This window comes from Hemitrygon akajei, chromosome 14 (genome assembly GCF_048418815.1).
Source record: "Hemitrygon akajei chromosome 14, sHemAka1.3, whole genome shotgun sequence".
NCBI classification, from domain to species: domain Eukaryota; kingdom Metazoa; phylum Chordata; class Chondrichthyes; order Myliobatiformes; family Dasyatidae; genus Hemitrygon; species Hemitrygon akajei.
The window spans coordinates 106692303-106717030 of record NC_133137.1 but is presented as its reverse complement, the minus strand read 5'-3'; the positions used below and the strand labels follow the sequence as shown (position 1 = coordinate 106717030).

Sequence of the window (24728 nt, the reverse complement as noted above, 5' to 3'; positions counted from 1 at the left end):
GGGATCCCCTGCCCTGGCATAATCTTAAACTTATCCATAATCAGAAACCCTTCCTTTCCTACTTTCTAACAACTAATTCTAGCATTGTGGAATAATATAATTTAAAATCAATTGCAAAGGATTAAAGTCAGATTTATTAGCCTACATCCACAACAGCTAAAATCAGTTCATTTAGTATCAACTCTCAATAAATAACAGCAATCTTCTATCATACCTGCTGATTAGAAATGGAACATACAACAATTAAACTACGTTTGTACATTAAACAAGATGAATCCAATTAAATTTATTTCTACTTTAATACTTTACATAAGCAAAGGGATTAGACAATACAGAACAGTCCTGATTTTTAAAAAACACACAATAACAAGGTTCATGTGTGAATTATTTGCAATTCTTGATTATTTCTTACTGTCCAATGTGATTAAAAAGTAACTTTTTAAGAAGTGAGCTTCCAATGAAAGCAAGGCTCACTAGGTGATCTAGTCTTTAGAAATTTAGTAAGAATTACAGAAATACTCTGTTCTTGTCCCATTTAGTTTATTAAATCAAACATTTTCATTTAATGTCCAGTGCATGACGTTGGATGAAATGAGCCAGTAGCATGGAAGTAGGAGGTCACTATTTTTGTAGAATTGGACCGAGCACTCAAAGGTGTTGTCATTTTAACAAAAGGAATAAATGTGGAAAACATCCTGTATTGTCCCGGTACCGAAGAAACCACAACCAAAGGAGTTGAATGACTTCAGACCTGTTGCCTTGATGTCGCACGTGATGAAGACCATGGAGCAGCTGATAATACAGAATCTGAGGCCACAAACCAGGCACGCCCAGGATCCTCTTCAGTTTGCGTATAAGGAGAAGGTGGGAGTGGAGGATGCTATCACGTATTTGCTGCACAAATCACTCTCTCATCTAGAGGGGGTCAGTTGTGCTGTGAGGATTACATTCCTTGACTTCTCCAGTGCCTTTAACACCATCCAGCCCAAGATCTTAAGGCACAAACTAACGGAGATGGGAGTAGACTCTCACATGGTGGATTGGATAGTGGACTACTTGACAGATAGACCTCAGTATGTGCGGTTGGGAGACTGTAGGTCTGACACGGTGGTCAGCAGCACAGGGGCGCCGCAGGGAACCGTACTCTCTCCGGTCCTGTTCACCCTGTACACATCAGACTTCCAATATAACTCAGAGTCCTGCCATGTGCAGAAGTTCGCTGATGACACGGCCATAGTGGGGTGTGTCAGGAATGGACAGGAGGAGGAGTATAGGAAACTGATACAGGACTTTGTGATATGGTGCAACTCAAACTACCTGCGTCTCAATATCACCAAGACCAAGGAGTTGGTGGTGGACTTTAGGAGATCTAGCCAGTGATCATTAATGGAGAATGTGTGGAGCAGGTTAAGACCTACAAGTATCTGGGAGTACAGTTAGACGAGAAGCTAGACTGGACTGCCAACACAGATGCCTTGTGCAGGAAGGCACAGAGTCGACTGTACTTCCTAAGAAGGTTGGCGTCATTCAATGTCCGTAGTGAGATGCTGAAGATGTTCTATAGGTCAGTTGTGGAGAGCGCCCTCTTCTTTGTGGTGGCGTGTTGGGGAGGAAGCATTAAGAAGAGGGACGCCTCACGTCTTAATAAGCTGGTAAGGAAGGCGGGCTCTGTTGTGGGCAAAGTACTGGAGAGTTTAACATCAGTAGCTGAGCGAAGGGCGCTGAGTAGGCTACGGTCAATTATGGATAACTCTGAACATCCTCTACATAGCACCATCCAGAGACAGAGAAGCAGTTTCAGCGACAGGTTACTATCGATGCAATGCTCCTCAGACAGGATGAAGAGGTCAATACTCCCCAATGCCATTAGGCTTTACAATTCTACCGCCAGGACTTAAGAACTTTTTAAAAGCTATTATTAATGCTTTTTGAGATGGTGATTTAGATGCATATCATATTTTTTTTTTTACTGAGTTAAGTATTGTATGTAATTAGTTCTGCTACAACAAGTGTATGGGACATTGGAAAAAAAGTTGAATTTCCCCATGGGGATGAATAAAGTATCTATCTATCTAAATGGAGATGATCAGCTCACCACCACAACAATTGCTGAACTTTCTACTCAATGTAACCCCACACCACACCATGCTTTCGGTGAAATTGAATAGTGGAACTGAAAGGATTCACCAATAAATGTTTAATGCAACATTTAAAAATGACCCACATGACTGTCAGAACAAAAGAAGTGATGATGAACAATATTTTGTGGTACTTGCAGTATTTACACCAACAATAAAACAGCAGCTTTGACAATTCATCAGTGTTGCCTTCATCACCTCCCTGCTAGCAACTGTACATTTTTAAAATGGGCATCGTGCTTTATTTTGCTGTAAATTGTGCATTTTAGCATGTTCTGTCCATTCCCTCTTTCATCCCTCACCATCCCCCTCCCTACCTCACTCCCTCTTTCAGCCCTCACCATTCCCACTCTCCCTGCTTCACTCCCTCACTCCCTCTTTCAGCCCTCACCATTCTCCCTCTCCCTGTCTCACTCCCTCTTTCAGCCCTCATCATCCTCCCCCCTCATCAGAAAAGACTTCAATTGTGGTTCTGAACAAGGGTGAACTTCCCTTTACAAAAATGCGGAGTATGTAAGTTACAAGGGAGTTGCTCATTAAGTTGGAGAGCAAACCACCCCCCCATTTGGCCCATCTCAGTCATGCTGACCCTTAAGCTGATTGATGCTAGTGCCAATTGCCTGTATTAGGTCCGTATTCCTCAACTCCTTTCCTATCCATTGTAGAGCAGCCGAGTATTTTGTGTTTTTTTTATATTGTACACAAAGGTTTATTAATTGAACATAAATCTGAACATAATGCAAACAATTCTTAGCAGTCTGATTCCACAGAGCAGTAACTCAGCCAATCACTGGAAGGAGTGAAGAGATTTTTATTTATTTTATTTAGAGATACAGTGTGGAACTGGCCTTTCCAGCCCCTTGAGTCACACTGCTCAGCAACTCACCTATAAACTCTAGCCTTATCACTGGACAATTTACATGACTAACCTAGTTTTTGGACTGTGGGAGGAAACCAAAGGACCTGGAGGAAACCCACCCATTGCACAGGGAGAATGTACCAACTCCTTACAGAGGATGCAAGGAATTGAACTTTGAACTCCGAAGCCCTGAGCTGTAATAGCATCGTGATAACTGCTCTGCCACCGCGCCAAGTTTCTGATGCAGATGGTGAAAAGATACTTCTGTTACAAGTTGGGTTATGTCATTGTAGAAATAGATACTGGTCTAAAACACAATAAGGTCAGGCATCTTACGGGATTAACTGATGTGATTAATGTCACACAGGCGGTGATGAAAGTCCTGAATTCTTAAACAGAGTTTTAATTTATTCAGGAAGGCAAGGATTGCTCACAGTGTAATTTTACAGCTTCATTGTTTATTCAATATAATGATTGACTTTGCAAATACGAGGCTGTGAGAGATTTAGTTGTCAGTACAGCTTTAGCATAATTCAGAAAATGAATGCAAAGGAATAATGTAAAATATATAAAATTATATTGAATTCTTTCTTTCAAAAATGCACAAAATAACCAGTGTAAGCTTGTTTCTGTTACTCATATGATGACTTCACTAACTGTAGGAAAGATGAACAGGAGACTACAATTCTATTTTTGTGTGCCATGGTAGTATAGCAGTTGGCTGGAGTGACACTATTACAGCTCAGAGTTGGAGTTCAGGATTCAATCCCGACGTCCTCCCCACAGAATGTGTGGGTTTCCTCCGGGTGCTCCAGTTTCCTCCCACAGCCCAAAGGTGTACCCACTAGGTTAACTGGACATTGTAAATTAGTTTAGGGTTGTTAGGAGTTGCTGGGTAGTGTGGCTAAAGGGCCTGAAGTCCCTATTCCACCCAGTATCTCTAGATAAATATAAAAAATAAATTCTCACTGATTATCTCCTTGCAGTATGAGAAGAATAAAAACTGGGATTAATGCAGGATTCATGTGAATGAGTTGTCAGTGGCTGGTGCATACTTGATGGCTGAAGGTCCTGTTTCTGTGCCACATCTCCAGGTGGAGCAGAGGTTAAACACAGTGTAACTGCTTCAACACCACCCCAACAACCCCAACAACTATTCCGAGGAGTACAGTACGATTCAAATAATGCAAATTCCCTCAACACCACCCCAACAACTATTCCCAGGATGAGTACAGCACAATTGAAATACAATGTAAAGCACAAAGTGACAGACATAATAGATTCCCATGTAATGTTACTCCTTCTTCAAAGCAACCTCAGTCTATGCAATCCTGCTTCACCTATGGCTGTAACTATCCTTATCCAGTCACCACACCAGGGTGGTGAGGAGTAGACATACTGCAAGATATTGGGGTGAGATGTGGCATCATCAATCGCCTGACTCGCTGCTTGCAAACCCAGAATTCAGAGCTGGAGAGGTAATCCCAACTCACTTGAACTACTTGGAAAGGCTTTAAACCCTATACATTCTGATACAGAGGTCCAACTGCTCCCACTAATCCAAAGGCTCACACATTGACAAGGATGTTAGCTTAAAGAAATTTAAAACAAAAATGCCATTGTCATTCCTTATCTATTTCCTTTTGTGAATGGCTTCTACTTGAAGAAGGCATCTGTCCCACTTCACTGCATTACCATTACTCATAACCACCCACCTTGCCTTTTCCTCCACCCTGTAGTCTAACGAAGCGCCAGATATTCCTGTTCTATGTGGCATCAACTGGAAAGGTTTGTAGAATTCAGACGGAGATTTTGTTTTCATTTTCTCTTTGCATGTGAAGATATCTTCACCAAAGTTGTTGTTCTCACTACACCTTTATTGAAGAGATAATGCGAATGTTTCTCCCTGATAATCATTTTCAGCTTTTGCGACAACGCCGTAAATTCTGCTGTGTTCTCTTCTCCACTCTGAAACAATGAAGCAAAGTTAAGAAAGTTTGCCATTTTATTTAATAAACTGTGGTTCACATTGATGGGCACCTCATAATGGAGCATAGTTTCTCACTATGATGCACCAAGCGAAAGGCCAAAGAGCAAAACAGCAAGGTGAAAGGTCAAGGACCACTTGTGAAGGACAGCAGGTATGAATTCAAGCAACACACACAAAACGCTGGTGGAATACAGCAGGCCAGGCAGCATCTACAGGGAGAAGCTCTGTCGACGTTTCAGGCCAAGACCCTTCGTCAGGACTAACTGAAAGGAAAGATAGCAAGAGATCTTTGCATTTTCCCCTCCTACTCCTACTTTCAAATCTCTTGCTATCTTTCCTTTCAGTTAGTCCTGACGAAGGGTCTCGGCCTGAAACGTCAACAGTGCTTCTCCCTATAGATGCTGCCTGGCCTGCTGCATTCCACCAGCATTTTGTGTGTGTTGTTTGAATTTCCAGCATCTGCAGATTTCCTCGTGTTTGCTTTTTAAAGGTATGAATTCAAATGGATTTGGAACTGGGGAGGAAATAGAGCACCAAGAGGAAACCCACATGGTTATGGGGAGAACATACAAACTCCTTACAGATGGTGGTGGGAACTGAACTTGGATCACCAGCACCGTAAAGCATTCCACTAACCAAATGCATAGAAAGGCAAGAGATAAACCAAATATGCTTCTAATTCACTGGTGCAACCCTGGTTCTCTTCTTGGTTATAAGACATAACTTGGTTAATGGCACCTCTGATTACAGGAAAACAAAGCAATCACTTTTATCCCCACAACGATCCCACATACAATGACAGAATAATTGCTTTGGTCCTTTTGGGAGAGGGCAAAATGTTTATCTGGAGATCACAGACTCACAGAACACTACAGCACAGAAACAAGACCTTCAGCCCATCTAGTCCATGCCAAACCATTAATCTGCCTAGTCCCATCGACCTGCACCTGGACCATAGCCCTCCAAACCCCTCCAATCCATGTACCTACCCAAATTTCTCTTAAAAGTTGGAATCAAACCAGCACCCATCAATTCCACAATTTAAACTCTCTAGCTAAAGAAATTCCTCATCTCCATTATAAAAGGGCACCCCTCTATTATGAGGCTGTGTCCTCTGATCTTAGACTCTCCGATCATAGGAAACACCCTCTTAGCACCCACTCTATCAAGGCCTTTCACTATTTGATAGGTTTCAATAAGGTCACCCTCTTCTTCTGAGTTCTAGTGAATACAGGCCAGAACCATCAAAAGCTCTTCCTATGATAAGCCAATCAATCCTAGAATCACTGTCGTGACAACACACACAAAATGCTGGTGGAACACAGCAGGCCAGGCAGCATCTATAAGGAGAAGCACCGTCAACGTTTCGGGCCGAGACCCTTCGTCAGGACTAACCGAAAGGAAAGATAGTTAGAGATTTGAAAGCAGTGAGGGGAGGGGGAAATGCGAAATGATAGGAGACCGGAGGGGGTGGGATGAAGCTAAGAGCTGGAAAGGTGATTGGCGAAAGTGATACCGAGCTGGAGAAGGGAAAGGATCATGGGATGGGAGGCCTCGGGAGAAAGAAAGGAGGGGGGGGAAAGCACCAGAGGGAGATGGAGAACAGGCAAACAACTAAATATGTCAGGGATGGGGTAAGAAGGGGAGGAGGGGCATTAACATAAGTTAGAGAAGTCTATGTTCATGCCATCAGGTTGGAGGCTACCCAACCGGTATATAAAGTGTTGTTCCTCCAACCTTTCATGAACCTCCTTTAAACCCTCTCAGGTTTCAGCACATCTTTTCTAAGATAAGGGGACAAATCTCCTCACAATACTCCAAGTGAGGCCTCACCAGTGCTTTATAAAATCTTAACATTACAAGCTTGCTTTTATATTTTAGACCTCTTGAAATGAATGCTGACATTGCATTGGCCTTCCTCACCACAGACTCAACCTGGAGGTTAATCCATAGGGAATCCTGCCCAAGGACTCCCAAGGCCCTGTGAGCCTCAGATTTTTGTATTTTCTCTCCATTTAGAAAATAGTCAAACTTTTCCTTTCTTCTACCAAATTACATTACTGTACACTTTCCAACACTGTATTCCATCTGCCATTTCTTTGCCCATTCTCCTAAGCTGTCTAAGTCCTTCTGTAGCCTCTCTACTTCGTCAAAACTACCTGCCCCTCCACCTATCTCCATATTGTCTGTAAACTTTGCAACGAAACCATCAATTCCATCATCCAAATCATTAACATTTAATATAGAGTAATCTGTTACAACACAGACCCTCTGTGGAACATAACTAGGCATTGGAAAACAGCCAGAAAAGGCTCCCTTTATTCCACTCCTTGCCTCCTGCCAATCAGCCACTGCTTTATCCATGCTAGAATCTTTCTTATAGTACCATGGTCTCGTAGCTTGTTAAGCAACCTCAAGTGCGGCACCTTGTCAAAAGCCTTCTGAAGATCAAAGTACACAACCTCAACCTATTCTCCATTGTCTATCCTGCTTGTTATTTCTCCATAGAATTCCAACAGATTTATCAGGCAAGATTTTCCCTTGAGAAAACCATGCTGACTGTGGCCTATTTTATCATGTGCCTCCAAGTACCTTGAGATCTCGTCCTGAACAATCCAACATCATCCCAACTACTGAGGTCAGACCAACTGGCCTACAATTCCCTTTCTTCTGCCTCTCTTGAAGAGTGGAGTGACATTTACAATTTTCCAGTTTTCTGGAACCATTGCAGAATCTAGTGATTCTTCAAAGATCATTACTAATGCCTCCACGATCTCTTCAGCCACCTCTTTTAGAACCCTGGGGTGACAACATCTGGTCCAGGTGATTCAGACCTTTCAGTTTCCCAAGAACATTCTCTCTAGATATGGTAACTTCACACACTTCATGCCTCCTGACACCGGGAACTTCCACCATACTGCTAGTGTCTTCCACAGTGAAGTCTGTTGCAAAATACATATTCAGTTTGTCTGCCATGTTATTATCCCCCATTATCCACTCTCACCTCTCTTTTATACTTCATATATCTGAAGAAACTTTTGGTGTCCTCTTTAATATTATTGGCTAGCTTACTTTCATATTCCATCTTTACCTTCTTAATGACTAACTTAGTTGTGTTCTGTTAGTATTTAAAAGCTTCCCAATCCTCTAACTTCCCACTAATTTTTGCTCTATTATCTGCCTTCGCTTTGGCTTTTATGTTGACCTTGACTTGTCTTGTTAGCCACAATTGTGTCATCTTTCCTTTAGAACACTCCTTCCTCTTTGGGATGTGTATATCCTGTGCCTTCCTAATTGCTTCCAGAAATTCCAGCCATTGCTGTTCTGCCATCATCCCTGCCAGTGTCCTTTTCCAATCAATTCTGGCCAACTCCTCTCTCATGCCTCTGTAATTCCCTTTACTCCACTGTAATATTGATACATCAGACGTCAGCTCCTTCTCAAATTTCAGGATGAATTTAATCATACTATGATCGCTTTATGGGTTCTTTTAGCTTAAGCTCTCTAATTAATTCTGGTTATTGCACAACACCCAACCCAGAATAGCTGACCCTCCAGTGGCTTCAACCACAAACGCCCTAAAAAACCATCTCGTAGGCACTCTATAAATTGCCTGACCTATAATCCAGCACCAACCTGACTTTCCCAATCTACCTGCATATTGAAGTACCCGACCACTATTGTAACATTGTCCTTTGGCATGCATTTTCTGTCTCCCATTGTAATTTGTAGGCCACATCCTTACTTTTTGGGAGTCTGTGTACAACTCCCATCAGGGTCTTTTCACTTGGCAGTTTCTTGGCTCTACCACAATGATTCAACATTTTCTGACCCTATGTCATGCTCTGTGCACATGAACAGGACACCCGGATGGCATGTTGCCTCCCAGGTGCCAAGGTCAGGGACATCTTGGATCATGTCCACAACATTCTGGAGAGGGAGGGGGAGCAGCCAGATGTCTTGGTACATTTTGGTACCAATGACATAGGAAGGGAAAGCAATGAGATACTGAAAAGAAATTTAGAGAGTGAAGTAGAGAGCTGAGAAGCAGGGCCTCCCGGGTAGTAATGCCTGGATTTCTGCCAGTACCATGTGCCAGTGAGGGTAGAAACCAGGATGATTCAGCAAACTAATGCATGACTGAGAAGCTGGTGCAGGCGGCAGAGCGTCAGGTTCTTGGATCAATGGGATCTCTTCTGGGGGAGGTATGTGCTGTTCAAAAGTAACAGGTTGCACCTAAACCCCAGAGGGACCAATATTCTCACGGGCAGGGTTGTTAGAGCTTTGGGTGAGGGTTTAAACTAATTTGGTGGGGGGGATGGGAATTGGAGTGAAGGGACTCAGGATAGGATGGATGCTAAAAATTAAAGATAGCATGCAGTCAGATTCTCAAGAAGGGCAGGTAGATGATAGGACGTAATTGCAGGCAGCAAGGTATCGGTGCATTAGGAATGCAGAATCAAAAAGGGTAGCAAATATAATACCCGAAGTGTTATATCTCAATGCATGGAGTATAAGAAATAAGGTGGATGATCATGTTATACTTTTATTGATTGTTGGGTATGATGTGGCCATCACTGAATTGTAGCTGAAGGATGGTTGTAGTTGGGAGCTGAATGTCCAAGGTTACACATTGTATCGGAGGGATAGGAAGGTAGGCTGAGGGGGTGGTGTCGCTCTACTGGTAAAGGATGGCAGCAAATCAGTAGAAAGATGTGACAGAGGATCGAAGATGTCGAATCCATGCGGGTTGAGTTGAGAAATTGCAAGGGTAAAATGACATTGATGGCAGTAATATACAGGCATCCAAACAGTGGCTGGGATGTGGACCACAGATTACAACAGGAAATAGAAAAGGTGTGTCAAAAGGACAATGTTATGGTAGTCATGGAAGATTTCAACATGCTGGTTGATTGGAAAAATCAGGTTGGAAATTGATCTCAAGAGAGTGAGTTTGTTCAATGCCTAAGAGATGGCTTTTTAGAGCAGTTTGTCATTGAGCCTACTAGGGAATCAGGTATATGGATTGGGTGTTATTTAATGAACCAGGGGTGATTATGGAGCTTAAGGTAGAAGAACCCTTAGGAGGCAGTGATCACCATATGATTGAGTTCAACTTGAAAATTGATAGAGAAAAAGTAAAGTCTGACATAGCTGTATTTCAGTTGAGTAGAGGAAATTACAGTGGTATGAGAGAGGAGTGGGCCAAATAAGTTGGAAGGAGATGCTGGCAGGGATGACAGCAGAGCAGCAATGGAGTGAGTTTCTGGGGAAAATGAGGAAGGTGCAGGATCGATGTATTCCAAAAATGAAGAAATACACAAATGGCAAAGTGATACAACTGTGGCTGACAGGGGGAGTCAACACTAATGTAAAAGCATAAGAGAGGGCAACAACAAAGCAAAACTTAGTGGGAAGACAGAAAATTGCAAAGCTTTTAAACCCCGACAAAGAGTAACTAAAAGAATCATTAGAAGGGAAAAGATGAAATATGAAAGGAAGCTAGCAAACAATATCAATGTGGATAGTAAAAGTTTTATCAAGTACGTAAAAAAAATAAGAGAGATGAGAGTGGACATGGGACCGCTAGAAAATGAGGCCAGAGAAATAATAACAGGGGACAAGGAGATGGCAGATGAACTAAATGAGTATTTTGCATCAGTCTTCACTGTGGAAGACACTAGCAATGTGCCAGATTTGAAGGGTGTGAGGGAAGAGAAGTGAGTATAGTTACTATTACAAGGAAGAAGGTGCTCAAAAAGCTGAAAGACCTAAGGGTACATAAGCCACCTGGACCAGATGGACTGCACCCTAGGTTTCTCAAAGAGGTAGCGATAGAGTTTGTGGAGGCATTAGTAATGATCTTTCAAAAATCATTGGACTCTAGCCTAGTGCCTTAGGACTGGAAAATTGCAAATTTCTCTCCACTCTTTAAGAAAGGAGGGAGACAGCAGAAAGGAAATTATAGCCCAGTCAGCCTGACCTCAGTGAACAGAAGATGTTGGAGCCAATTGTTAAGGATCAGATTATGGAATACTTGGTGACACAGATCAAGATAGTACAAAGACAACGTGGCTTCCTTGAGGGAAAATCCTGCCTGACAAAACTGTTGGAATTCTTTGAGGAGATTACAAGTAGGATAGATAAAGGGGATGTAGTGGATGGTGTATATTTGGACTTTCAGAAGGCCTTTGACAAGGTGCCACACATGGGGCTGCTTACCAAGTTAAGAGCCCATGGTATTACAGGAAAGTTACTAACATGGTTAGAGCATTGGCTGATTGGTAGGAGGCAGCATGTGGGAATTAAAGAATCTTCTTTTAATTCCGTTGACTGGTGGTGTTCCGCAGGGGTCGGTGTTGCGACCATTTCTTTAATGCTGTATATCAATGATGGAGGAATTGATGGCTTTGTTGTCAAGTTTGCAGATGATACAATGATTGGTGGAGGGGCAGGTAGTGTTGAGGAAACAGGTAGGGTGCAGAAGGACTTGGAAAGATTAGGAGAATTTGCAAGAGAGAGGCAAATGAAATACAATGTTGGAAAATGCATAGTCATGCATTTTGGTAGAAGCACTAAATGTACAGAATGTTTTCTAAGTGTGGAGAAAATCCAAAAATCTGAGATGCAAAGGGGCTTGGGAGTTCTTGTGCAGAGCATCCTGAAGGTTAATTTGCAGGTAGAGTCAGTGGTGAGGAAGGCAAATGCAATGTTAGCATTCATTTCAAGAGATCGAGAATACAAGAGAAGGGATGTGATGCTGTGGCTTTATAAGGAACTGGTGAGGCCTCACCTTGAGTATTGTGAACAGTTTTGGGCCCTTCATCTTGGAAAAGATGTGCTGACATTGAAGCCGGTTCAGAGGAGGTAAACAAAGATGATTCCAGGAATGAAAGGGTTATCATAAAAGAAACGTTAGATGGCTCTGGGTCTGTTCTCGCTGTTTTTTAGAACGATGAGGGGGATCTCATTGAAACCTTTCGAATGTTGAAAGGCCTAGACAGAATAGATATGGAAAGAATGTTTCCCATAGTGGGGGAATCTAGGGCAAGACAGTACAGCCTCAGGATAGAGGGGCATCCATTTAAAACAGGCATCCATTTAAAACAGGCATCCATTTAAAACAGTGACGCAAGAAATTTCTTTTGCCAGAGCATTGTGAACTTGTGGAATTTGTTATCACAGGCAACAGTGGAGGCCAGGTTGTTGGGGTATTTTTGTCAGAGCTTGATAGGTTCTTGATTAGACACGGTATCAAAGGTTACAGGGAAAAGGACGGGGAGTGGGGCTGAAGAGGGAAAAAAGGATCAGCCATGATTGAGTGACGGAACAGACTCAATGAATGGGCCAATGGTCTAATTCTGCTCCTATGTCTGATGGTCTTGTGCGTCGACTGCCCCGTTTGCTTCTTTTAAACTCTCTTCCTCTTATGCAATCCAATGTCTCCTCAGGACTGTTGTGTGAAAAATATCAGGTAAGATTCTGCACCTCTTCTGTGAAATATAATTACTGGCTATTTAACACAGACGTGAGTGGGCCGGTTAAATCTTCTTCTGAAAGACTGCCCAGCCATGCAGAACAACACCGAAATGAGGCGACCTAATCTGTGGGCTGAAGCTTTTGAATTTGCATTTGAAACTGTGATCCACTGAGCAAAAGATTGCACCCACAGTGAATTAAATTTCAGACCTTTGACAGTCGTCATTGTAAGAGCAAGCAGGCTTTCAATGAGTGGAAACTTGTGTCATTTCCCGTTACCTAAATGGAAATGAAAGACTGCAGAACTGAAACAGGAAGCCTATCCCACTGAGCTCCTGCTCCTTATCTGGCTTGTGATGGGGGTTAAAAGTTCCTACCTGAGTCAGTGCTTGGATCAACCTGCGGATTATGGGATCTTCCAATGCAGAGGGCAATCCAGTAAACTTACTGATGCAATCCAAGATGCAGTTTATTGTTTCTTCCTGGCACTGAGAGATGAAAGAGTTGGGAAAAAGCATGGATCAGTCTGTGATGCAGAACCAATAAGCACTCATATTTCCAGATCTAGGCACAAGAAATGGACCAAAAAAAAGCACGGCAGCAAAATCCCTGACAATTCCAACGTGTTATCGGTTTGTCTTCAAGCCGCTCCCCATGGCCTCACAATGGGTGCAACCTCACCTTCCCCCTGACCTGCCTTTGTGGAGGTGGTCCAATTGGGGGCAAAGACCCCAAGAAGAGACCCAACATCACTTGGACCATAAAGCAGAGTAAGACTAGAAGGTACCAAACAAAAAGTATACTGGACTTTAATTTCTATTCACAGTGCATGGTCCATGGGAGAGCAGGGTCTGCAGAACCCCTGGAGAACAAATTGTTTCATTAACTCAATCATACAACTTAAGCATGTGTAAAGGAATATCCAAATTCATTCATCATCTCTGATTGCTCTGAGAGAAGTACTGGTGGTGAGCAACCTTCTTGAACCTCTGCAGAATAGTAATTTATCAGGCGAGTTTTTAGGATTCCTGATGTTTCCACAATGGATCTGAGATTGTAAAACTTCATGGTTTATGCTGAGGGTTTGCAGGGCCACTCACATTATGGTATTTATGATGTCTCACTATCTCTGTTGGAAAAGACATTGCTGAGGATACCAGACACTGGATGAAGTTTACAAGTAACCCATACTTTGTCTGACCACCATGATTATTCAGGATTTATTCAATGTGCTAAATTCAGATTGATTAGTTGCCATGGTTAAATCTTAATCTGTATGCCTAATCTTAGTGCAGGTCTTTGTCTTACTAGTATAGAAACATAAATACACTTTGTACTTCACAACCATAATTTCCTTCATGGAATCTGCTATTAGAGGGAATCAATTCACACATACACACTCACACACAGTAACACACACACATGCACTCAAACTGTGGTGGGAAAACTGTTGGAAAAAGATTCTTAGAGATAGGATCTATGGGCATTTAGAGAATCATGGTCTGATCAGAGACAGTCAGCATGGCTTTGTGAAGGGCAGATTGTGCCTAACAAGCCTGATAGAGTTCTTTGAGGAGGTGACTAGGCATATAGATGAGGATAGTGCAGTGGTGTGATCTACATGGATTTTAGTAAGGCATTTGACAAGGTTCCACACGGTAGGCTTATTCGGAAAGTCAGATGGCATGGTATCCAGGGACGTTTGGCCAGGTGGATTCATAATTGGCTTGCCTGCAGAAGGCAGAGGGTCGTGGTGGAGGGAGTACATTCAGATTGGAGGGTTGTGACTAGTGGTGTCCCACAAGGATCTGTTCTGGGACCTCTACTTTTTGTGATTTTTATTAACAACCTGGATGTGGGGGTAGAAGGACGGGTTGGCAAGTTTGCAGACGACACAAAGGTTGGTGGTGTTGTAGTTAGTGTAGAGAATTGTCGAAGATTACAGAGGGACATTGATAGGATGCAGAAGTGGGTTGAGAAGTGGCAGATGGAGTTCAACCCGGAGAAGTGTGAGGTGGTACACTTTGGAAGGACAAACTCCAAGGCAGAGTATAAAGTAAATGGCAGGATACTTGGTAGTGTGGAGGAGCAAAGGGATCTGGGGGTACATGTCCACAGATCCCTGAAAGTTGCCTCACAGGTAGATAGGGTAGTTAAGCAAGCTTATGGGATGTTAACTTTCATAAGTCGAGGGATAGAGCTTAAGCGACGTGATGTAATGATGCAGCTCTATAAAACTCTAGTTAGGCCACACTTGGAGTGCTGTGTCCAATTCTGGTCGCCTCACCATAGGAAGGATGTGGAAGCATTGGAAAGGGTACAGAGGAGATTTACCAGGATGTTGCCTGGTTTAGAGAGTATGGATTATGATCAGAGATTAAGGGAGCTAGGGCTTTACTCTTTGGAGAGAAGGAGGATGAGAGGAGACATGATAGAGGTGTACAAGATATTAAGAGGAATAGACAGAGTGGACAGCCAGCGCCTCTTCCCCAGGGCACCACTGCTCAGTACAAGAGGACATGGCTTTAAGGTAAGGGGAGGGAAGTTCAAGGGGGATATTAGAGGAAGGTTTTTCACTCAGAGAGTGGTTGGTGCGTGGAATGCACTGCCTGAGTCAATGGTGGAGGCAGATACACTAGTGAAGTTTAAGAGACTACTAGACAGGTATATGGAGGAATTTAAGGTGGGGGGTTATATGGGAGGCAGGGTTTGAGGGTCGGCACAACATTGTGGGCCGAAGGGCCTGTAATGTGCTGTACTATGCTATGATCTATGTTCAAACTGTGAGATCAATCCTGAGGTTTAAATAATCTCAGACATTTGCACAAAATCAGGGTCACAATGTGCAGCAACCCAACTTTAAGAAGCACCCACCTTTTCCAAACCCCACAGATTACGCTTGTCTGTTGGTTTTGACAACAGTGCCACCACATCGTCTGATCTCAGCACTGGCTCCTGTGAGGGGAATGAAGGTTTGTCAGCAGCAAGTCAAGAGGCCAGTCCAATCCCATTCATTCTCTCACCCTCTCTCCATCTCCCATCCCTTCTCCCCAATTTCCTTTCCTCTTTCCCAATGAAGCAGGCTCCTCCTGTGGATACAATCCTTGCTCTGTACTGCTTCACCCTGTCCGTGTGTGTGAATTGACCTGCACAGACTCCCAACTTGGATGGACCAACGAAACAGGCAGATTCCACCAAGCATGGGCAGTAGGGGGATTTATTTGTTGTGTTACAGGGTGGGAAGTATAGAATCATGAACCAGTAAACAGGAGCTCACATCCCATTAGTACACTTTGACAGCTTGAGTTTAATTAGTTTATTGAGATTCTGTGCAGAGTAGGCCATTCCAGCCCTTTGAGCCACGTCGCTCAGCAACCCCGGATTTAATCCCAACCTAACCATGGGACAATTTACAATGACCAATTAACCAACCAACCGGTACGTCTTAGGGCTGTGGGAGGAAACCGGAGCACCAGGAGGAAACCAGGCGGAACATACAAAAACAGCAGTGGTGATGGAACCCAGGTTGCTGGTACTAGGAAGTGTTGCACTAATCACTACGCTACTGTGCTGCTCTCTGATTTTCAAAAAGCAGGAAATAAAAAAGTAGGGATACGTTACCGGTAAATTTGGGAATTCCTTCTGAACCATGAAGGGTAAAATTTAGGGCGAATGCAGAAATGTTGGTGTGGCAGACTGTAAGGAAGAACCAGAGCAAATCTGCAGCAATTCTAGGCTGTCTTTTACTTCAGCACATTACTGACCCTGAGATGTTCCAGCCAGCACCACATCAGTGCACTGAGAATCCTGGGGTCTTCCTCTGCACCCAGTTGGCCCCAAGCCCCTTCGTTCTCATTCAGCTCCACCTTGAAGAGAAGCAGACAGAACAGAGGCATTACAGTATGGAATGCACTGCCTCGGAAGGCAGTGGAGGCCAATTCTCTGGATGCTTTCAAGAAGGACCTAGATAGGTATCTTATGGATAGGGGAATCAAGGGATATGGGGACAAGGCAGGAACTGGGTATTGATAGTAGATGATCAGCCATGATCTCAAAATGGCAGTGCAGGCTCGAAGGGCCAAATGGTCTACTTCGGCACCTATTGTCTATAAATCTAACACAGGTTAGAACTGGATGACTGAGGGGACGGAGAGAGAGGCAAAGGAGAAGTCTGACACTGAGATAATGAAACAGAGAGAGATGGGGCGAAAAGGAGAGTGCAAATAGAAAGAGGGGCAGGAAGACTGGCAGAATGAGCTTCCCACTCCTGACAAAGGGCTTATGACTGGAAATATTAATCCTGTTTCACACTCCCCAGATACAGCCTGGCCTGCTCTGTGTTCCAGCTATTTTTATTGCCATTGACAGAATGAGAGGCAGAAAGGAAGAGGGAGAGAGGTGGTGAGGGGAGGGGGGCAGAGGGGGGGTAGGAGGTTGAGGAGGAGGGTGGAAAGAGCATGGAGGGGGTGGGGAAAGAACGGAGAGGGGGAAGTGTGTGGTAGAGGCGCACGGGAGGGGGGAATGCATATTCCCTCAGTAATGTGAATTCAATTATATGGGTGGTGTTACTTAATTCCAGGCATTCTATCAGAGTTTAGAATACTTCAGAGAGCATGCTTCGAAAGGGTAACGTGCATTATCGAAAGATGTGAGAGACAGGATTAACTGTAGATCTTTTGCTTCCTGTAGAACAACCTGAGCTGTAGAGTGCTGTTACCAGGGTGGTTTACAGGTTAGAACATATATGTCAAACTCAAGGCCCGCGGGCCAAATCCGGCCCGCGGTGGAATTATCTTTGGCCAGCGAGATAATATCTAATTACTATTAAAGCTGGCCCCAGTAATCGAAGCGCCTATGGTGTATGATATGGCTAATGCTGAGTTTATTCAGGTACCAGGTTTTCAGGGTTTTTAGTGTTTATTCGGCAGTCTTGCTCGGCAGTCTTCTTCATAAGAAACGGAATTTGTAAAGTGAAACACTTTGTAGTTATAGCAGAGACTGAGACACATGAGACCAGGCTGAAAAAACGGAGGCAACGAAAGCTGCGTTCGCACGCGTCCGACTGATCCGGCCCGCATGAAGCTGCATTTTGCTCAATCCGGTCCGTGACCTAAAATGAGTTTGACACCCCTGGGTTAGAACAAGGTATGAAATCTGGGAGCTATGTTGACTAAGCACAACCTATCCACACCACCTATTCCCGACATTACTTTCTTCTGCTTCGTTGAGCCCTTATGGGACAAATTAAAATCCCCACATTGCTGTCAGCTGATATTGAACATTTGCACAAACACAAGGAAATCTGCAGATGCCGGAAAATTCAAGCAAGGGTCTCAGCCCAAAACGTCGAATGTACTTCTCCCTATAGATGCTGCTTGGCCTGCTGTGTTCCACCAGCATTTTGTGTGTGTTGAACATTTGCAGCTGGCTTATTGCGATCTCTGGCGAGGCCAACAGAGGGAGCTATGCCCCGGGAGAAGCATGGATTTCAAGTGGAAAGTAGGAAGCGTTCTTCAAACAGGTGTGGAACACGTTCCTTTCAAACATTAGGCAGTTCAACCGGCTGTCAATCTGGTCCAACTCGAATCTGTCCTTGCCTATTGTTCCACAGATATACAGGGCATCAGCATCCGATGCATTGTTGGTTGGATTGCATTAATTAGTATTTAGTGCTGAGATTCCAGGGTCCTCTTCATCTTCATCCTTAGCTTTAATCTCCATGAATACAAGAGCAACCATGCTTCCTTTCTCGTGCATAATGCTTTACACATCTCTGACTATAAACAATACTGTAGGTGTACTGTATATCAGTCTACAGCAGACCCAGGCAGGCAGAAAAGCTCCAGTGACTGGGAGATTTAGAGCCAAAGTTACTTGATATTACTGAGCCGCGAAATTTAGAACACTTTATGCCCAAAATAACATTATTTTTCCTTTTAAAAAAATCAAGCGGAGTGTAAGTTAAGAGGGATTTCAAGCAGATCTGAAAGTAATTCGGCAAGAGGCAGACGTGCAGGGTGAGGCCCCAGGAGGGCTTTGCACAGTTCACCCCGGTGAATAGAAATGTTCTCGAGAGACGGTAACACGTGCATTAAAAACCGCATCACTACTAGCAAAGGGAAGATTTATAATTATACAGAACCATTTACACCCCACTTCCCACTGCTCTTTCAGGACAGCCCAAAAAGTATTTTTTAGTCAATGAAGTGCACTTGAACTACAATCATGCTTGAACTGTAGGAAATGTGCCAGCCAGTATGGGCACAGGAAATGTCCATAATGTTTTCATGGCCAGAGAAACTATTATAGCTACGATACCTGCTAGAATAAAGTATCGAATCTGTACTCGTCAGCACCCACCAAAAAGGGGAGCTCAAAGAGACGTGGAAGGAATACGGCAAACTGGAGCTGGAAGCGTCAGGCTGCATGAAGCTAATGCAGACTGTGTGGGCGAACTAGGAGCCAGAATAGTCAGAGCTAAGATGCGACTAATGTGCAACTGCAAATGGTCGCAGGGTGATGCGTGGAGAACAGTGATTCAAAGTAGTTCACCAAATGTAGAGAAGGAAGCTGGCACAACAAGATTAGGCAGAACAATGGTGAGACATGGGAGTAGACGGTGAAGGGCTGGCATAGATGTAATGGGCTGATGGGCCTTTCCTGTGCTGTATGACTCTAAAATTCTTTAACAATTCTAGAAAGGGTGAAGCAGCATAGAGTCTAATAGGAGCTAAAACTAATACGGCAGGTTGTATTTCAACTGGATCTGAAAGGGTATAGAGGGAATATAGATCAAGTGGATTTGAAAGGGTATAGAGGGTATATAGATCAAGTGGATTTGAAAGGGTATAGAGGGAATATAGATCAAGCAGGTCTGAGAGGGTATATAGATCAAGTGGATCTGAAAGGGTATAGAGGGAATATAGATCAAGTGGATCTGAGAGGGTATATAGATCAAGCGGATCTGAAAGGGTATACAGATCAAGCAGACCTGAAAGGGTATGGAGGGTATATCGATCAAGCAGACCTGAAAGGGTATGGAGGGTATATAGATCAAGCAGACCTGAAAGGGTATGGAGGGTATATCGATCAAGCAGACCTGAATGGAATACAGCAAGCTGTGGTCAAACGGACCTGAAAATGTGAAGGGAGCAATGACTTCAAGCAGAGATTGATTCTGTACATCATCTGATAATTCTTCACATTATGACTAGAAATCCTTCATCAGCCTGCCATTTTACCACGGTCATTATAACCATCCTTTTACGAGAAAAGGAAAGACTTGCATTTATATGATGCCTTTAACAGCTCCTTCAGGGCAGCCAAAATGAATTACAGCCAATTAAATGCTTTTGAAATACAGTCACTGTTGAAATGTAGGAAATATGCCAGGCAATTTGCACATCAGAATCTTCCAAAATGTGGTCAACACACACAAAATGCTGGAGGAACTCAGCGGGCCAGGCGGTACCAATGGAAAATTTTCCATCAATGCTGCCTGGCCTGCTGAATTCCTCCAGCATTTTGTGTGTGTTGCTCAGATTTCCAGCATCTGCAGATTTTCTCTTGTTCACCATGTGGTAATGGCCAGATAAGCCATTTTAGAATTAATAGCCTTAACACATGGCCGAACTCCTCTGCTGTTCAAAATAGTGCCTGGGAGTCTTTATGAGAGACAGCAAGCAGTCAGAGAGAGAGAGGGCATTTTGATATTTCTCTGTCTGACAAAAAGAGTTCAACACATCCTTTGAACATTGACTGCATCAGCCAGCATCCTCTCCTCATCCACTCTATCAAGGCCTTACAGCATTCGATGGATTTCAATGAGGTCACCCGTCTTTCTTCTGAATTCCAGTGAATACAGGCCCAGAGCCATCAAACACTCTTCATGTGACAAGCCGTTCAATCCTGGAATCACTTCAATGAACCTCCTTTGAACCCTCTCTAGTTTCAGCACATAGGACCCGGAACTGCTCACAGTAGGTTAAGTGAGGCCTCACCAGTGCTTTATAGAGTCTCAACATTACATCATTGATTTTATATTCTAGTCTTCTTGAAATGAATGCTAACATTGCATTTGCCTTCCTCACCACAAAATTAAACTTTAGGAAATCCTGAACAAGGACTCCCAAGTCCCTTTGCACCTCAATTTTTTGTATTTTCTCTCCGTTAGTCAACCCTTTCATTTCTTCTACCAAAGTGCATGACCGTACATTTCCCAACATTGTATTTATCTGCCATTTCTTTGCCCATTCTCCTAATCTGTGCAAGTCCTTCTGTAGCCTCTCTCCTTCCACAGAACTACCTGCCCCTTCACCTATCTTCATATCATCTGCAAACTTTGCTACAAAGCCATTAAACCCATCATCCAAATCATTGACATATAATGTAAAATGAATTGGTCCCAACACAGACCCCTGTGGAACACCACTAGTGACTGGAAGTCAACCAGAAAAGGCTCCCTTTATTCCCACTCTTTGACTCCTGCCAATCAGCCACTGCTTTATCCATGCTAGAATCTTTCTTGTAATACTATAGGCTCATAGCTTGTTAAGCAGCCTCATGTGTGGCACCTTGTCAAAGTCCTTCTGAAAATCCAAGTACACACCATCAATTGATTCTCCTTTATCTATCCTGCTTGTTATTTCTTCAAAGAATTCCATCAGATTTGTTAAGCAAATTTTCCCTGGAGGAAACCATGCTGACTATGGCCTATTTTATCATGTACCTCCAAGTAACCTGAGACCTCATCCTTTATAATCAACTGCAATACCTTCCCAACCACTGAGGTCAGACTAACTGGCCTACAATTTCCTTTCTTCTGCCTCGCTCCCTTCTTGAAGAGTTGATTAATTTTTGCAATTTTCCAGTCTTCTGGAACCATTGCAGAAATCAGTGATTCTTGAAAGATCATTTACTAATGTCTCCATGATTTCTTCAACCACATCTTTCAGAACTCTGGGGTGTAAACCATCTGGTCCAGGTAACCTACCTACCTTCAGACCTTTCAGATTCCCAAGAACCTTCTCTCTAGTTATGGCAACTTCACACACTTCATGCCCCCTGACACCTGGAACTTCCACCTTACTGCTAGTGTCTTCCATAGTGAAAACTGATGCAAAATACTTCTTCAGTTTGTCCACCATTCTGTTGTTCCCCATCACTACCACTCCAGCATCATTTTCCAGTGGTTCAACATCCACTCTCACCTCTCTTTTACACTTCACATATCTGAAGAAACTTTTGTTACCCTCTTTAATATTATTGGCTAGCTTACTTTTGTTTTCCATCTTTACCTTTTTAATGTTTTTTTTAAGTTAACCTGCTGGCTTTTAAAAGCTTCCCAGTCCTCTAACTTCCCACTAATTTTTGCTCTATTATATGCCCCCACTTTGGTTTTTATGTTGGCTTTGACTTCTCTTGTTAGCCATGAATTAAAATATCAGAATGAGAATGGGAAGTGGAATTAAAATGGGTGGCCACCAGGTGATCCTGTTTCTTGTGGCAGACAAAGTGAAGGTTCTCAGTGAAGTGGTCTCCCGATCTGCACCGGGTCTCACCGATGTACAGGAGGCCACACCTGGAGTACCAGATATAGTAGACGACCCCAATAGACTTGCAGGTGGTGTTGTTCCACCTGGAAAGATTGTTTGGGGTCCCAGTCACCACCCATTTCAATTCTACGTCCCATCCCATGGCTTCCTCGACAGCACAATGAGGCCGGACTCAGGGTGGAGGAGCGACACCTTACATTCCAAATGGGTAGCATCCAACCTGATGGCATGAACATCTATTTATTGAACTTACTGTAATTGTGCCCTCTCTCTCGTTTCACCATTCCCCTCTCCTCTTTCCCTCCCTCACCTTATCTCCTTACCCGCCCATCACCTCCCTCTGGTGCCCTTCCCTTTCTTCCATGGTCCTCTATCTTCTCCTGTCAGATTCCTCCTTCTCCAGCCCTTTATCTCTTTCACCAATAAACTTCCCAGCTCTTCACTTCACCCGCCCCCCACTCCTGTATTCACCTGCCACCTTGTACGTCTTCCTCCCCTCCCCCCACCTTTTTACTCTGACTTCTCTCCTTCCTTTCCAGTCCTGACAAAAGGCCTCGGCTCAAAACATCGACTGTTCATTCTTTTCCAGAGATGCTGCATGGCCTGCTGAGCTCCCCCAGGAATACAACAGGTTGCTGCTCGAGCGGACTGGAGGGATTTCCGGCAAACTGGGAAAAGTAATGCCCCAGTGGATCGTGTGTGTGGAATTCAGTGTACAAGGTAGGGGGAAGGATGAGCAGGCTGAGAAAGCACAGCAAAACGACAACCAACTGCAAGGGCGCTGAGGCAGCAGCACAGAGCAAGCAGGATGATCTGAAATGTGTAGAGGCAGGAGCACAGGGGATGAGGCAGATACAAGGCTGATAAATAGGATTAATGTACATAGTGCAAAGACAGCATGGGCGAAAGGCCTGTTTCCACGTTTCAATATGTTGATGAGAAGAGATCATCCAGTGTTCACTACCTGCCAGAGATGGACTTTAGTCGACAAGTCATTGTCTAGTTCTGGTCCCTCAGACATTGCTCTGGCAACCACTTCCAGGAAAGAGCCATAGCCATCTGTTTTTCTGATACGTTCTTTCACTGAGAGGCTCCCATGGACTTTCCCCTAAAGAGTAAAGACAGAACAATAGACATTAAGTGTTGTGAGTGGTTTGTGAACAGACTTTTAGGCCACGCCTCACATCTGTCACAAAAACTCAGCTAGGAACTCATGGACTGGTACTCCCTTATGCCTTCACCCAGTCAGCTCTCAATGTGACACACTGCCACAACTTTTCATAGATAGCTGGAGCATAAATTGAGACAAATATGTGCTCCATTCAAACCTTGAGCCTTAATAGAACCATAGAACGTCACAGCACAGAAACAGGCCTTGTGGCCCTTCTTGGCTGTGCCAAACCATTTTTCTGCCTAGTCCCACTGACCTGCACCTGGACCATATCCCTCCATACACCTCTCATCCATGTACCTGTCCAAATTTTTCTTAAATGTTAAAATTGAGCCCGCATTTACCACTTCAACTGACAGCTCATTCCATACTCCCACCACTCTCTATGTGAAGAAACTCTCCCTAATGTCCCCTTTAAACTTTTCCCTTTTCACCCTTAACCCATGTTCTCTGGGTTGTTTTCTCCCCTAGCCTCAGTGGAAAAAAGCCTGCTTGCATTCACTCTATCTATACCCATCATAATTTTATACACCTCGATCAAATCTCCCCTCATTCTTCTACACTCCAGGGAATAAAGTCCTAACCTATTCAACCTTTCTCTGTAACTCAGTTTCTCAAGTCCCGGCAACATCCTTGTAAATTGTCTCTGCACTCTTTCAACCTTATTAATATCCTTCCTGTAATTTGGTGACCAAAACTGCCCACAATACTCCTAATTCGGCTTCACCAATGTCTTATACAACCTCACCATAACATTCCAACTCTTATACTCAATACTTTGATTTATAAAGGCCAATGTACCAAAAGCTCTCTTTACGACCCTATCTACCTGTGACGCCACTTTTAGGGGAATTTTGTATCTCTATTCCCAGATGCCTCTGTTCTGCTACACTCCTCAGTGTCCTACCATTTACCTTGTATGTTCTACCTTGATTTATCCTTCCAAAGTCAGCCCATTCCTCCAGCTGGTCCAAATCCCTCTGCAAGCTTTGAAAACCTTCCTCACTGATCACTACAGCTCCAATCTTTGTATCATCAGCAAATTTGCTGATCCAATTTACCACATTATCATCCAGATCATTGATATAGATGACAAATGACAATGGACCCAGCACTGATCCCTGTGGCACACCACTAGTCACAGACCTCCACTCAGAGAAGCAATCCTCCACTACCACTAATGAAAGGAAATAGCCCAAAATACCATTGCAAGGAAGTAGGTGAGCTCTTTGGACACATCTTTTGGAAAATACCAGCAAGGGGTTCAGAAATTTATTTGTATATATGGGTAGGAAAACAAGGCATAGCACTGGATTGTCACTCCTTGACAGAGCAGATGTGACTCAGAGCAAGTCTTTCATCTTGAAGTTAGGTGACTGATTCAAATGCCATTGGAGAATTGCATATACACAATCTAGACTACATTCCTGATCAGGCCTGTCTCCCCTCAGGTGAATATAAACTATCCCTTGCATTAATTTGAAGAAGAGCAGTATATTCTCCCCATCTTTCTGCCAAAATTTACCCGTATCCAACA

At 43.6% G+C, this 24728-nt stretch overlaps 1 protein-coding gene across 1 annotated transcript in view; it reads right to left on the bottom strand.

Moving 5' to 3' along the window:
• Window positions 1–194: 194 nt before the first annotated feature.
• The window catches only part of LOC140738891 (protein tyrosine phosphatase domain-containing protein 1), a 74778-nt gene continuing 50244 nt past the window's right edge, over window positions 195–24728 (bottom strand). The window contains exons 10-14 of the mRNA XM_073066891.1: window positions 22985–23128; window positions 16231–16332; window positions 15341–15421; window positions 12844–12954; window positions 195–4965 (exon numbers count right to left, since the gene is read on the bottom strand). Of these exons, the coding sequence (XP_072922992.1) occupies window positions 4816–4965; window positions 12844–12954; window positions 15341–15421; window positions 16231–16332; window positions 22985–23128 (588 nt within the window). The 3' untranslated portion in view covers window positions 195–4815. The remainder of the gene's footprint in view (window positions 4966–12843; window positions 12955–15340; window positions 15422–16230; window positions 16333–22984; window positions 23129–24728) is intronic.